Source organism: Parus major, chromosome 5 (assembly GCF_001522545.3).
Source record: "Parus major isolate Abel chromosome 5, Parus_major1.1, whole genome shotgun sequence".
Classification (NCBI taxonomy): domain Eukaryota; kingdom Metazoa; phylum Chordata; class Aves; order Passeriformes; family Paridae; genus Parus; species Parus major.
In genome coordinates this window covers 21,442,585-21,458,393 of record NC_031774.1, presented here as the reverse complement: position 1 = coordinate 21,458,393, position 15,809 = coordinate 21,442,585, and the positions used below count along the sequence as shown (strand labels likewise).

Sequence of the window (15,809 nt, the reverse complement as noted above, 5' to 3'; positions counted from 1 at the left end):
AGCTGCTTGGTGCAGGAGGTTAATTAATACTGCACTGTTTTTTCTTAACAAAAGTGAGTTCAAGCAGTGAAACTTTAAATTAAACCAAAAACAGGCAAAGAAAAACAAAACAAAAAAAAAAAAACAGTATAACTTTGATCATCAGTTTCTGTATAAGAGAAATGGTTAAGAAAGAACATGGAAAAAATTGTAGGCATAAGAATAATTAGCTGCTTCAACAGAATTATAGGAAAGATTCCTGCAGATTTTTCAAGATCTTCAGCATTTCCACTGTTTTCTCTGCAGTCATACAGACTGTGTCCAAATATATACAGTGCTCCAAAATCTCACTGAATTAAATAGAAATAAAGAAAAGAGTGTGTATATGTGTGTAAGTGCATGCATCAAGGAAAAATAAATAGTAAATAAGCAAATAAATATATAAAGAAGCAATTTAATGTGTGCAACAGCAAAAGTTAAAAGTTCTCATCTTAGTGCCAGGACATGAAACAAACTGCTAGTTATTTTGTCAGTTGTCATAAAATATATTAGCTTCATCTGTGTGAGTTACCAGCACAACACACAGAATTATTACCAAGTTTCATAGCACACACCTTTTATGTGAGAAAATAAAAAACAAAACCACAATTTGTTCCATGAGTAAATCAAACGAATTTGCTTACCACAGCTGGGGGATCATTCCATTCTTCATAAGAAATGGCAGCATATGGGTAAATTCTATCATTGATAATCTGAAGAGTAGCGAGAGCAATTGCTTTCATCGATCGAAAATATGCTTCCCAGAACCACCTTGCCTGTAAACAGAATAAAATTCACTTTCACATTGCATAGATCCAGTGCTTAATAATCAATTTGAGCTTGCCACTCACAAATGCATAATCTGTTCCATGCAGTCGACATGTCAGGTGGAAATTAAATTAGGAGGCATGTTTATTGTAGATAGCATATTTCTGTAAAGCCTGAAGGCTTCAAACTCAACTCCACCCCTTAAGAGGACTCACAGCCAATAAAAAGAAACAGCAGCATTGTTTTGCAAGTGATTAAACAGAATGAAAATATTCGAAGGAATCATGTATTTTCACACTTTTATCATATGTTTTCCTCCTGAAAAATGTCAGAAGCAGTTTGATCATAGAACAAAATTAATCCACAGTGCAGTTAAATAGTCAAATAGTCAAATAAAAGCATTATGCCTGAAAGCCATAACTTAGAAGTCATTTTTAACATCAATATTAGAGACACTTGATCAGATACAGAATTTCAGTAGTCATGAACCCTACCAGACTAATAGTTTCCCATGTCTTCCAAGAAACTTAATATTATTTATACAAGTAAATGATTATGATTTTCACATAAAGTACATATACATGCCAATTTATTACAATCGTTAATCTAGGCTAATTTCTAGTACAGTGTAAAACTGCTGAAATGAAGCATGAGATTGTTATACACAGGTGCTCTGAATTTCACAGATGAGTTGTTCTAAAACCAAGGTCCTGTATAAGTTTTCATCTTGTCCCAGTTTCTGTGTAAGACAGAAATGACAGAAGAAAAGCAGGGGTTTGGAAATGAAAATGCTGACTTGCTGTTAAGAGATATAAAAATACTTTTTCAATCCCTAGAACTATAAAATGATCCTGTAGGTCCTCATCCAACCCAGAAGGAAACATGCTTAACCAAACCATCTAGTTCAAGAGTTCTGGCCCAAAATACACAATTTTTTTTCAACCTTACTTTTCTTCAGGAAACTGTAGCACCTTGAGCTCTCCAGAAACTAATTTCATTTGCAATCTCCTTATGGTTAATTACAAACTATAAGAGTATGTGTTTGCATCTAGGAGGTAGAGCAGTTTAAAAAAATACATTTTTTCATTAATTGGAACCTTTAGCTTTCAGAGTCAGAACACAGCTGAAGACAATACATAAATTTGGGCAAGTTTTCTCTTGCTACAGATTTCTTAAATAGAAAAAAGGCTCCACAAACAAGCCAGTTTTAATAACATGTTATGAAAATATTAAATATAATTTACCTTACTTAGTTACTGTATTATTTACCTTATTTAATTACTGAAGGAATATCAAATTTCTGGAGGTACAGATCTTAGGATGAACCAAAAACAACTCTCATTTATCTGTTGTTAACAAATGTCAACAGATCTCACTCTGTAAGTCAGTACTTTTTAACAGAAGACACGCAGTGATTCCTGCATATACAGTTCCTTTTAGAGATTCCTGGGCTAAATAACAGTATAGAGGAAAGATTATAAGCACAAACTTGCATATATTCGTGCTTTTGCTACTCTGTGCTTGACTCCAAGTGTAAGCTATGGTGGTTGAAACTACAGATTTGAGGCTGAACCACCAGCCCTAAAACTCTACTCTGTGACTAAAAAGAAAAAAAACAAACAACTGCAAAACAGATTCTGCAGAATATTTCTGTAAATATTTAAGATGAAAAAAATCCATGTTACAATTTAAAAAGCAAACTAGGAAAGAGATTAGTTTTCTCTGAAGCACTACATTTACTGTGCAAACAGCCATAACTCTGACTATTTCAGGCTATTTTAAAATTTTACTCCAGATACTGATGGGTACGTCCAAAATAACACTACTCTGGAGCTTGTCGTCCAGAGAGAGTGCAAAACAACTTCAGTTTAGAATGGAATCGCTTCCCTCTCCTTATTTCTCTTCCTGATAGGACTTAACAGCTGGATAACAGGCTGATTACCAAGAACACGGAACAAAATTACTACCACATTCAAGTGTAAAAGCAGAAGAATTATATAAAGGGGTAAGAAAAAGTAAAGAGACACTAAATATAGCAAACACCACATGCTAAGCAAAAGCATTAGTGTTTCTTTCCCCGTGCCCTATCCCTTAAGAAAAATATATTATCAATCATCAAACTATCTAAAAAGAAAACCAGAAGCAGATTAAGAATTAAAATGGACCAGAACAGCTAACTTCTCTGTTCAAGTATGCTAAATAAAAAGGATTCCAAATTTTATTCTCATGATTGACAACAGTTTAGAACAACTGTTGTAAGCAGCACTAAGTAGGAAGAAGAAACTATTTTGTATAGCCTTTTAACATATAACTTTATAAGCAATTAAGTAACTATTAATAGTGTGAAATACAGGATTATGTATTCCATTGTTATTAAATGACAGCATTCCCATAATGTCCTAAGATTTTTTTATTAATACCTTAATATCTATTATTATCATAAAAATCAAAGACAGCTTTCTTCCTTCAGCAAAACTAGGATGAATCAGATCTAGCTCCTCTTTGCTTAAAGAATGCTTGTAATGTCAGGGAAGATTACACCTTTATACCAGAAGCAAATCTGGAGAAGAGGGCAGAGGGAATTTATGTTTTATAGACTAATATTTATGTAATTAATTTTTTGTAAAGAGCCATAAAATGTTCCCACAGTTGGTTGTAATATTTTTGGAGTTGTGTTTCTTTAAGGCAGAACTCAAAACCTTCTAAGGGGATTTGAAGTCCCCAAACAGATGTTTCAGGGTCTCATTACTTCCTCCCCACCTTGTTTGCTTTTATAAAGCAGAACTGATTAACATGGCTTGCGAGTGTCTGCTGCTCCGCATGCTGAGTTACTAAATATTTTGGGAAAGTTTTCTATTGGGAAGATGTATGTTGATTCCATTTGAAAAGTATTTTTGACTCTACTTGGTGAGGTTGAAAAGCTTATCTTGGAATGTAAGAAATAGAGAGGATAGAAATCCCTTGAACACATTTGTGATACAGGAGAGAGTAACAACCACAAAAGAAAAAGATTTCTTTTCCAGACTCCTCTGCCAACTTTCTTATTACTTTTACATAGCTTTATTGAGCTCTTTGTTTCTCTTTCCCATATCTATGATTCCAGAAAACTCAAGAGTAACTTTAATAAGCAATTAAGCAATGTTTTTAAGGTATGGTAATTGCAATACACTAATTAGAGCTACCTGAATGCCTTTTGGGATCTTGAAATAAACAATCCACAGGTCCAGATCTTGGCTTTCACATAGCATTGATTATACACAGACTACAACTATGATAAAAGTCAGACTTCTCCTTTCAACTTGAACTGAAATTAGCTTCTAGTACTCTAGAAGCCTGCTTGATGAGGTTTCCAGATTTTCCTAAAGAAACACACTATGTAGACCACAGACTTGTAGAGAAAGCTAGCTTTGTATACACCTAAATACTGCTTAGGCCATGGGCAACCTAGGTGGTTAACAGAGATAAAACATCTACTTTTTACAACTGCCAAGACATTACAGATCAACATACATTAACCTGTATGGCTTATGAGGAATTGAAAACAGAAAGAAGAAATATACTTTCTCTTCTCCTTCTAAATTTCTGGATAAACAGAAAATCTAGGATAGATCCACAACGAAAGACAGAAAAGCATTACTTTTGAAAACTGTTTTACCAGTACTTTGAAGAGTCAAATCTAGCATACTGTATGGCTTGACTGACAATAAGAAATACATTATATTATTGGGTTGCCCAATGGGTTGGAAATGACTGGAAGTTCTCATTACACAATAGATTGCCCATGAAATCAGTTCATCTGAACTTAATTTCTGCAGCAAATTTAACAAAGCCATGAAAACTTCATTATGGAAGCCAAAGACTGAAGGAATTGGAGACCTAATTCTCTCTTCTCAGCAAGCAGTGAGTTCTACAGACCAAGTTCACAAACACGGGCATACTAGTAAGTAGTACTAAGTTCTTGCCTTTCCTTTCTTCCTTCCTCCTGCCCCACTTTCAATTGCTGCATCCTCATTAGATCACACATGAAAACCCATTACTTTCTGTAAAGGCCAAAATTTCTTAAATTGGTAACACTACACTATGTTATCTCTACAAATAGACATGCACACCTTGAGAAAGACTAGCAATATCTGTAAGACAGATGTTCCTTAAATCAAGTAAGGAATTATCCAACCCAGAAGTTCAATTCCACTTGTTTTCAGTTCCAGGATTTAGTTCAATTGGACTACAGAGAAACTAAACTGACAATATTCAGTACATACCAGCACATGCAAGAGTTTAGGAACAGAGCATTTGCACTTATTTTCATACCAGACAACAGGCAGCAGCATGCAGCAACAGGGAAGCCTACTCATAGAAAGCAACATTTATTTGGGTAAGGTGTTATTTTCCTTAGAAATAAACACACTTGGGGGCCTAGCATCTCTTTATAAGCTTTTTACAAGCCAACATAGGATCAGATTACAGAGTTCACTCATATAATGTTTATAAGTTCTAGTGTTAATGCCACTAATGGTGCTCTGGTGTAGAGTGCAAGACAAGATCAATGTAAATCTTTCGATTGGTTTATGAAAAAAAGAAAACAACACTGGGCATAAGGCAAGGAAAGATCTACCTTCTGTAACATTTAGATCAAGGGGAAAACAGTCCATGAAAGGAACTTTCTAGCCTTCTGTCTTTTCACAGCCAATGATTTGGCTGGAGTTCGTAAAAGTAGCAAGAGGGGAAAAAAAAGCAAAATTCGCAAAGGAGTAGTAAAATTTAACTGCCCATAAACCACCACTTTTCTCAACTTTTAGGTCAGGCGCCATGATGCTGTGAGATTCTGCCCCACTGCAGCAGTTCTATGTTTCCAAAATGCCTTGAAAGGGTTTACAAGGCCTTGAAATACAACCATTTTCACACTGCCTATGGTGACTCTACTTAAATGCCTTCCCTTCTTAATGACACTCGGTATTCCTTGTTTTTACTCCCAGCTGGATCAGAGCAGTCTATCCAAGTAAAAAGAGTGTGGCCTACCTGCTGCAACAGCACTGGCCTGGAAACCTGGTGATCTTACTCTTAATCTTGGTTGTTATTTATTTACAGATAAAGCTTTAGCATTTTTTAGATTTCTTGCTCCTACTTCAGCCTCTCAGCAGTATGTGTAATATTGACTTCAAAGAGATGTTGTGAGACTTAACCATACTGAATCTTTCAAATTTTGGGATGGATTGACAAATAGAAAAATACCCAAATAATTTTATCTTGTCTTTTTATTTGTAAATAGATACTTTAAACTAATAAAATATTTAGCTAAGTAACTGAAGTAACTGACTGCGGTAACTCTTTGCTAAAATGTGTACTTTCAACAGAGATACAAATGATATTACAGTAAATATCTACAGTTCAGCTGTGCATCTGACAGTTTTGGACATGGAATTGCACCCACAAAGACCTGCTAAAGTTGTGTGTCATACTGTAATATAATCAAACGTTTTCTAAGTTACTGAGACACAGCACGTTATTTCCCACTGAGTAAACTATGCAGATTGGTCCCAGGCAACCTCCCCTCCTACCAAACTTTTTCCATTGGGCAGTAGGATTAAATGGGCTACTGAGGTTCAAGATAAATTGAATTTTTGTATGTTTGCCCTATACTTAAGATGTATGTGAATACAGCTGATGTTACATAATAGTCATATAGCAAACCTGAGCTTTCAAGAGTCCTACTGACCTCCCTGAAAAATGAAGAGGACTGAAGAGAAGATAAGTTACTCTTTTGGAGCAATATGCTTAGAACAAGTTTCCCAGGATAAATTTTGGGTTCAGACTGAGGACCTTATAGCCCCAAGTTCCCACATTTTTCTGCTTGTAAATTGCAATCTACACTCTCTTTCTGTACTGTTTTACTGTTCCTACATCTGCTTCCCAGTTCCAATAGCTTCCTTGCTGATCACACATGCTACTTTTAGTATGCAGTTCTCCAACAAAGATGATACCAGCTTGTATCAGCTAAAAGCAGTGATACATTTATTTTTTTTTCACACAGGCTTGCAAGAAAACCTCAGAAGACTTTATACTATTAAGAATTAAACAGTATTTGCTGTTTCTAGAAAACAGAATTTGGGATTAAAAAATTAATGCTTGATTGGTTTAGGACCCTTGGTGATATCACTCAACCACATTCAACACACCTAAGGCTGGCTGGCTTATTCTCTTTATAATCAGTGCAGAAAAAAAATAGGGTTATTCAGATAGAAATTTAGACCTTTGGTACCTTAAAATACCTTCCAATAAATCCATTCTTCTCTAAGTAAGGGAGCATGAGAGGATAAAATAAATGACTAGCTGTAGGTCATGGTCCTTCTTCTGCTTAAAGCTCTGTTTTCAATAGTGACCTGAAGTAGTCTCATTTTTCCCAGAGGCATGAAGATCTGAAATGCAAATCTAAGCTACACAAACCTACACAAATGTAAGTTACATTTTTCAAAATAAACTCATGCATTTCAGCCTATGAATAACAGTAAGAGAGCTGTGCTCTGAAAAGTTCTCTCACTTTTGGGGTGCCAGTACAGTTACCTGAAACTGGAGGTAAACTCTTTAGAAATTGTAGTCTGAAAGTAAAAATCAGTAAAAATTTCTTGTCCCCATACATGGACTATGTAGGAATTTTAAAAGCTAATCCATTAAATCAATTAAATACTGGAAAAATCATGCTAATTTGCCTGAACCTTTAAAGTTTTATGATTTTCATGTTTTACAGAATATCAGACTAAAAGCATCTTTCACATTGTACCTAAACTGGCTGTGTTGCATGAATGCAGTAGAACAACACAGGGCATACACTGTTGTTTCCAGTTAACTAATGTTTGCTTCTAATGTAATCTGACATCATTCTTTTAGTATTATTTCTGAACTTTCATTCCATGTTTCTGAGTTATGCACAATTAAGTAAAGCCCTGAAAATACTCAATTCATCTATTTAACTTATACAAATTCTATGAGTGGCCTATAGAGGAATATTCCTTAATTACAAGGCACTTCAGCAGTGTGAGCAAACAAAACAGTAATTTGTATCATTATAGTCAAATATTTTAAGAAAGAGATTCTAGACAGACATTTCACAGCGCTGGTTTTTATTGTAATTCAGCTTCAAAAACAATCTCTTCAGAAGTGAAGCAGTAATTGGATTTAATCCTTTGTCTCAATATTCTCTGCTGCAGTAATTTCAACGATGGAACAAGCACATTTGCCTCCTTCAGATACAACAAAGTGAAAACTGAATCTTTCCATTATCCAAATTTCTTTTTTTCCTTTTTCTTTTTGAAGCTGCCAATTCATAAGGGGACAGAGGTCAGAGTTCAAAATGCTAATCTTACCCTTCAGATACCAGCCACTTGGGAATAACTCACTTCTACTCACTCTCAGTTTTATTGCTGGAGACTACTTGCTGACTCTTAGAAGAGTTAAAAGAAAATGTTAGTGCAAGCTCAGATATTAAAATTAAGCACTACAGCCTTCTCCTCTTTGGTGCTTTGAAAAGAACCACATCAATTGTAGTAATCCATACATGCAACACGTATTCTGCATATATGAGAAAGGTTCCTAGAAGCTTATCTGTTAAAGTTAACATTTTCACTCTTGCTTCCACAATTTCACATAACTTTGGGAGTTTGAGGGTTTTGGTTGTTTTTTTTTTAATTGTTTTAGGGGTGGTGGGTTTTGGAAATTTTTTGCTTTGGAGTTTTTAAGGTTTTCATCTTCTCATCAAGAGCCTTCTTCTACTTAAATACATGACAGAAAATAAGGTATTTTCAATAAAGTTCTCATTTTCTCTCATTAAATGGCAACTTTTTATATAGTTTTGAAATCCTGCATTATCTTTACCCTTAAAATACAGATTTCCGCTATTCCTTGTCCTAGTGATAGCAACTTAATTCTAAAAATAGCAAGAACACAAGACTTGAATAGATAAAAATATCACTTAGCACTGGTGTTCTTCCCTCCCTCCATATATTTCTGCACCTCAAACTTGCTTCTTTGATTAATGAGCATGTCAACTTAGCAACTCTGTTGCAGAAGTCAACATTGCACCAGCCAGGAAACCTGACTTACTGTCCTGGCACCCTACAAATCCATGGTCAAAATATTTTTCAGTTATGGAGCCAACAAACATACCAGCACTAGGAGCAGCAAGAAATCCACCCCATTCTCAGCTGTGGATGGGAATACTATTGCAAAGTATGGAGAAAAAGCCAGCAAAGAAAGAAGCAGGGTAAGAGGAAAAAACAAAACCCAAAAAAAAAAACCCACAACCAAACAAAACCCCAAAGTTTTCATGCAGCATTTACAGCTTTAAAATCATGTGATATAAAAAATAAATACCATTTTCTTAATTCCCTTTGCTCCCAAAGAGCTTTCAGTTTGTCTTCCTATTTACGAGCAAATGCCATGTGTTGACACCATAGAAATAACACAGCTGAAAAAGAGAAATAAATACTACTCTAGCTTCCAGATAAGCCATTATATCTACATAGTCATCAGTAATAATGTAAAGACACAAAAAATAGCAAACTCTCTTCCCTCCAGTGTCCAGGAGTTTGCATGGCTCTCTACTCCAATTTCAGCAGGCCATTACTGTAAAAGAAGTGGCAGGCACACCTAACCTGGGGAGTAGACAAAAATATTTGAACCTGTATCATCCTGATTATGATGTTTGTTCTCGACACACTCAACAATAAAACCAGATCAACAGTGAGCTAGAATTGTGCTATCACTCATTCAACAGCAGTCTGGAAAATAACAGAAAACAAATATATGTATGTGATTGCAGGGAGCATTCAACTACTGCATGACCAGAAGTTGGGGGGTGGGAAGATGTTTTATCCACATTTCTTGACAAGTGATGGACAGCTCCTGAAACTGAAAGCAATAGGTTTCTAGTCCTAGGGGTATTGCCTTCAAATATGTCTATGTTCTCAGGGTAGATCAGTTTTCCCTGCTGCAGGCATCCTGCTGAGAGGTGAGGTCCCAAGCAAAACACAGGACTCTGACTGCAAGTCTTTGAGGTGGCAGGAGCCAAGGGAGGTTCAAAGACAAGGCTGGCTGGTGGGCAGCACCTCTGAGTACTGCAGAGGTTAGAGGTTAGTAAAGCAGGAGCCACTGGCCAATAAAGCAGTGTTTGGAGAGCCCACCCTATAGATAAATTGGGGATCTGTTTACACCTTTCCCAGCTTTCTGAGTTACACACACTGATGCTTCCCACTGTGATCTTGTCCTGTGTCCACCAGCATCTCCCTTCCTTGGCAGCTGCCCTGCTCTCTGCTGGTTGGCTTTATAACATAGCTAAAGGATGCTTGGAAACTTTTAATCAGCATCCAGCATCAAAAATAAATAAATAAAAGCACAACTGCTTTTATTTGTGTCAACTGCTGCAATAAGATCTGGCTTGTTTGAGATTTCCCATGACTGCTGAATTAATGCAGGGAGAATAGAAGCTTAAATTCCCTTGATTAGAGAAGCTAAACACAAAGCAAGCCCAGTGCCAATCACACACATGAAAGGACAGCTTTTTTGAAGGAAGAAAAAAAAAAAAATCTAGGTAAGGTTACCACCATATTATAGCTGTCAAAAATCAGCACATACCTCAATTTCAGAGCTTAAGCTCTATACCAGGAAGAACTTGCCCTTTTGATGAAGGCATGTTTTGCTCCATTTCCTGTAAGCTATACAGCTCTGTTTTATATAAGCACCAACATAATACACATACCCCCAATACACACAGTTCTCAACATTGGACAACTTTAACCACAGACATTACTGCCAGCATGGCTTGAATACAAATATATCTTACTGACTTCTCTGAGGATAAAAGCTGAAGAACTGGCAGTCATAAGGTTTTTTTTCCATATCCACTGGAAAAATTCCATTTAGGATATGGTGCTGCTTTTTTCCTCCATATCTTAAAAATAACTGATCTTAGCATGAGCTATATAAAAATACCACATCCTTCATGGCTCAAACCGCACATGGCTGTGTGACTATCTGATGAAATGGGGAAGGTGAATATTAACTGCTGGTTGTGATAATACTATGTGGTAGTAGTTTCATAATAGTGAAACAGGATTGAAAATAAATGTACATTAAAAAAATCATTGATAGACATCAACAAGAGTTATTTACTTCTTCTTGGTAAACATCTGGAATAGCATGCTATTCTTTACTTTATGAAGCCAAGCTTCCATCCATGATTCCCTACTCCAACATTAATATCCTGGAATATGCACACCCTCTACAATCCTTCTGCTCGTAACATCTCTCCAGAATTAAGTCACCAGGATTCAAAGACAACTAATGCCAGGTGCCATTTTAATTAGTATTACAAATTGTTGCTAGGGGAAAAAATTTTTTTTTAAAAAAAAAAAAAAAAAAAGAAGAAGCCAAGCCCCAGATACAAATTACACCTTTTGAAAGCCAAGGGGCACTGCTATATATTCCTAAAACAGCCCACTATTCAGTTTGTAAAAAAGACACATAATTTTCTACATTCAGGCATCTAAGAAACTATTCAATACATCTACATAATTTACAGACAAACATTAAAGGAAAAGCTGGCTAAAGATTATCTGGCAGCAAATTGTTTCTATAGAAAATGTAAGACCCTTCTAATTTAAAAGCCAGATGTTCCTACTGTCTTGTAAGATAAATTTGATACAGTCATTAAAATAGAATTTCGATTTCTAAATTACATCATGAGTATTATGATTTGACCTTGTACAAGTTACATATCTACTCATCAGCAAAATGGATACAAGATCAAGGTGTATTTACTACTCTATTTAATATACCCACATGCAAATTACTACAGCAATGCAATGTATTTATGCTATAAAGATAAATACTAAAGTTGCAATACTTTCCATAATTAAAGCGGGTAAACAAAGCAAGCAGATTGGATTAGGAGTGTGGTGTGGTACAGACTATACAGCAGCAGAAGGAAAGAGTAACAAAGCAAGAGTGCAACACCAGGAGATATGCTTAATCATCCATTTGTCTGCAGCTGCCTCATATGCATGACAGTATTTTACATATATATTTATTTATATATATAAATAATATTTTTGCATGACATGCCTTTCCAATTTCTGTATCATCTCATTTATCTGTAGTCTAAGATGTATATAGCAACCTGTAAAGGGTAAGTACTAAAAATCCACTGTGCAACAAGATGCAGAATTTTAAAATCAAATCTTAAAACACAGACTCTTAAAATTGAATCTGAAAAACAAACAAAAAATTGTCTTAGAATAGCATAATTTTCCTCTTATAGTTAAGTTTAACCATTTACTGTTTAGAAGCTGCCTATGTAGATACAAAAGAAGTCCAAATGTATCCTATAAAAATTATATATGGAGGTGCTGATCGGTCTCAAATGTCAGAGCTCTTTCTCAGAGATGCCACGAGGACAGTTTTCTTCATTCTGAAAAACAACAAGGCAGGACAGGCAAGAAGGAAAAAAAAATCTAGGATAAGGATACTCTCTGCAACAACTGAAGGGAGAGAGAAGCAATATAAGTCACATATATAAATGCCAAGGATTCTACAACTCCCATGGTGATCCTGGCAGCAAGCCAGGAAAAAGTTTTTTCTTTCCTTTGCTGTTTGCAGCAACAAATCTTTCCTCTGGGGGAGGGGTGAGAGGGCTGGAACTAACTTCACTGCATCTGATAAGATGGCAAATTGTCCAGGCCTGACATTTATGGGGGACCCAGAGCTTCACTGAAGCACTCTGGGAGGATTAAAGCAGGGTTAGGCTCTGCAGTCGCACTCCTTAAAATGCTACAAATGGCAGACAGATGAAAGTTCTCTTAAATTTGATAATGATGATTCTACAGAACCCAAAGACAGAAGCTGTCCCCTGTCAGGGAAAGAACTGCAGCTGTAAGTTTAATATTCTTATTAAAAGGACTTGTAAAAGCCTAAGTATGCTCAAAGAGCATCTAGTGTCCAGATATTGAAATGAATTTCTGTTTAATTGGTTAACAAGAACTAAATCCCAACTCTTTCATGTAAGCTGCACCACCCACAGGAAAACTCCACCACCCATTTGCTTTAACTCTATCCAAGACCATTTCACTGCAAGAATGGGATGTTTCACACGCTGGCAGTGATTGCCTGGAGCCAGCAGAAAGGCTCATATAGCTGTCAGCAAGCTGATAAGAGTTGAAATTACTCTACAGAGCCCTCTTTAAAGAAGAGCCAAAGAAGCACATTAAATGAAAGGGAGGAGGGTCAGAAAAGCCAGCCACTCATGTTGTTTTAACGTGGCACTAAAACAAGTCATTGATTTATGCTTGTGTCTTCAGCTCTGTTTGACCTGGAGTCTGAACTTCAGTTCAGGGCTGAGGCACATGGGATGTGCACAAGAAAAACTACAACAGCTTGTCCAGGTATTCCAACTGTGGGAAAAACATTGCAAACTACATGTTTTCTATCCACATTTTTTTACACTGAATTTACATCTTTTTTTAGCCTTTCGTTTTCCACTCAGGCTAAAAACACCCAAAACTTTAATTAATGAAAAGCAAGAATTGTACATGGCCACTATTTGAGAGGGTACCTTCTGAGGCTTCAGGAAAGTGAATTACACATTCATCCAAAGAAGGAAACTATACATCACTTTCAATAGTCTCCCACTGAAGTGTTTGGCAGCCAGTGAAGTCTAGATGCATTTTAAAAACCACTGATTATCTGACAATGTTATTACACGAGGCAATGTATTACTAAAATCTTTTGTAAACATGAGTCCTGAAGCTGCCAGGTCTGACCAAATGGCCCTCTGTTCCCATGTTCTCCCTCTGACAGCGCTCCACAGCAGGTACTTTAGGAACCCCCCTCCCACAGAAACAGCAGGCATAAGCCACCACTTCCTCAAAGTACTTTCCAGCTTCCAGAAGTCTGCAATGCAGGAACTTTTAAGCCAGAGGGTATATCTTCGCATTCATCTTTGACAGATTTTCCTTCTCTGGATTTCTTCATTCTGCCTTTTATGTCAATAAAACCCCTTCACTCACACAAAATTATGAAGCAGTGATTCTTACAGACTACCCCTTAGTTCTGTGAGACCATCTCTTTTTTTAGATCAGATTCCAAATAATATATGTACTGTGAGACATCAAATGAAATTGTATCAAACAACGTACAGTCACATCCATTCACTTTTTCATTATCTTCTTATTTTATAGTTCTGTATTATATTCCTGCTGCACCACCAATCATTCATTTTCAAGATGAAGAGTGTTAGTCTGTTTAATCAGTCCTCTCTTGAAACTTTTGATCACCTATGTTCAATTATACCATTTTCAAGATGGAAGAACCATAACTAGACTGTATTCATGGTGCAGACATACAACAGATATACATTGTGGCACAGTATTTTCCACCTTGTTCTCTACCTCTTTTCTAAAAATTATTAGTATTTTTTTTTTAATGTAACTGACTTTGGAATTTATATTTTCGCATAACTATTTATTACAGCTCTTAATTCTTTTCCAAATGATTGCAGCTAGTTGAGAGGCCAAAACTGCCTATGAAAAGGCTATTTTAAATTGCATATACACCCCTTTGTATACTGAATTTAATTTATCACTTTATCGTTTGGCCATTTTGTGAATTTCTCTGGCCTAAGGTGTGCCAGTTCCAAATAAAACCTTTCCCAAAGCAGATAATTCATAATGGATAAATGCAAGTAGTTTTCCATGTTAGCTCAAGCTGCAAAGTTTCTCTTAAAAAGCCATGTTACTCTGGGGAGCTTAACTCCTACACAGGTACCTAACTGTATGGAATTTCTTATCTCCATCCTCTCCACTTCTTGGTAAGTTTGGTTTAAATTGGGCAGTAACAGAAATCCAAGAGAAATCAGTATGCACACTGTATGTGATCATACCCATGCTTCCCTAGAAAACCAGGATGAAAAGAATTCCCACACTTAAGAATATCAGCTCTTCATCCTTATGCCATCAGAGCACACAAAGTCATCCAGTCTTCAAGAACAGACATGAATTCAGAAGTTTTATTTCTGGGAGATGGGGAGTGTTACAAAGTCAAAAAGGAAGGGGCACACAAAGCCACCTTTTGAAAATAAACTCCTTACCAAAAATCTCTTCAGGGAGAAAGAATACCTAAATAAATGGAAGAATAAGTCTTCTATTCCCATTACATAGTATTTCCATATTCTGATTCTACATCTTAATGAGTCCATCCATGCTAAAAGAGTTCTTAGCATGCTGGTATTAAGTGAAAAAAATTTTTACAAGATACCCATATGTTCACATAGACAGATTCACCTCACAAAGAGGGTGAAAAAAGCACAGTGGGTGAGATATAAGCTGAGAAAAACTTTCACACTAGTTAAAGACATTTATATATCAACTACAGTGCTGAAATATGTTTCTAGAGACTAACAGGCTTTCAGAGCAAAACCTTTGAAAAAAAACAACAAAACTGTTGCAAGGGAATCTATACAAGACATGAGAAAAGATGATACCAGCAAAGTTCTGCTTTTTTTCCTTTATCTATTTCACTCTGAAGGAGAAAGACAAAATTTCAAACTTTCTATCATACAGGCCCATTACATCCACTTCTTCCTCTCCACTTCTAGAACTTTGCTATTACCTGGATGCTGGTTAGAGATGCAGATAAAATAAAAGCATAAGAATGCAGCATCAAGTCTGCAGCTAAGCTGGTTATCAACTTGCCTCTGGGCACTTCTGCCAGTGTTTCAGACTCCATATGGAACTATTTGTGAGAGGGGGATGGTTCAAGGAAGCTTCAAAGAAAATGAGAATGACAACATTACTGTAGAAAACAGACAAGACAGAATCCCAGAGATACATAAGTTTCATCCAGACTGCTATTATTTTTAGCAGCTCAATCAGAAGAGGCTCATTTTGATGGTCAAACTGTTGCAGTTTATAAGAGCTGTTCTATGAGAGAATCTGGTTTTCAGGGACACAGGCTGTACATGCAGTAATGAAAACACC

At 36.2% G+C, this 15,809-nt stretch overlaps 1 protein-coding gene and 1 long non-coding RNA gene across 3 annotated transcripts in view; both read right to left on the bottom strand.

Annotated features, from left to right (window-relative positions):
• Positions 1-15,809, bottom strand: part of EXT2 (exostosin glycosyltransferase 2) — a 73,008-nt gene that overhangs the window by 39,199 nt on the left and 18,000 nt on the right. For both annotated transcript variants that reach the window (XM_015630856.3, XM_015630857.3), the window contains exon 8: positions 663-794. In XM_015630856.3, coding sequence (XP_015486342.1) covers positions 663-794 — 132 coding nt within the window. The remainder of the gene's footprint in view (positions 1-662; positions 795-15,809) is intronic.
• Positions 7,888-11,166, bottom strand: LOC117244513. Its single transcript, XR_004497731.1, has 2 exons — positions 9,154-11,166; positions 7,888-8,097 (listed from the first exon to the last, which is right to left on the bottom strand). It is a non-coding gene; the product is annotated as an uncharacterized LOC117244513 (long non-coding RNA).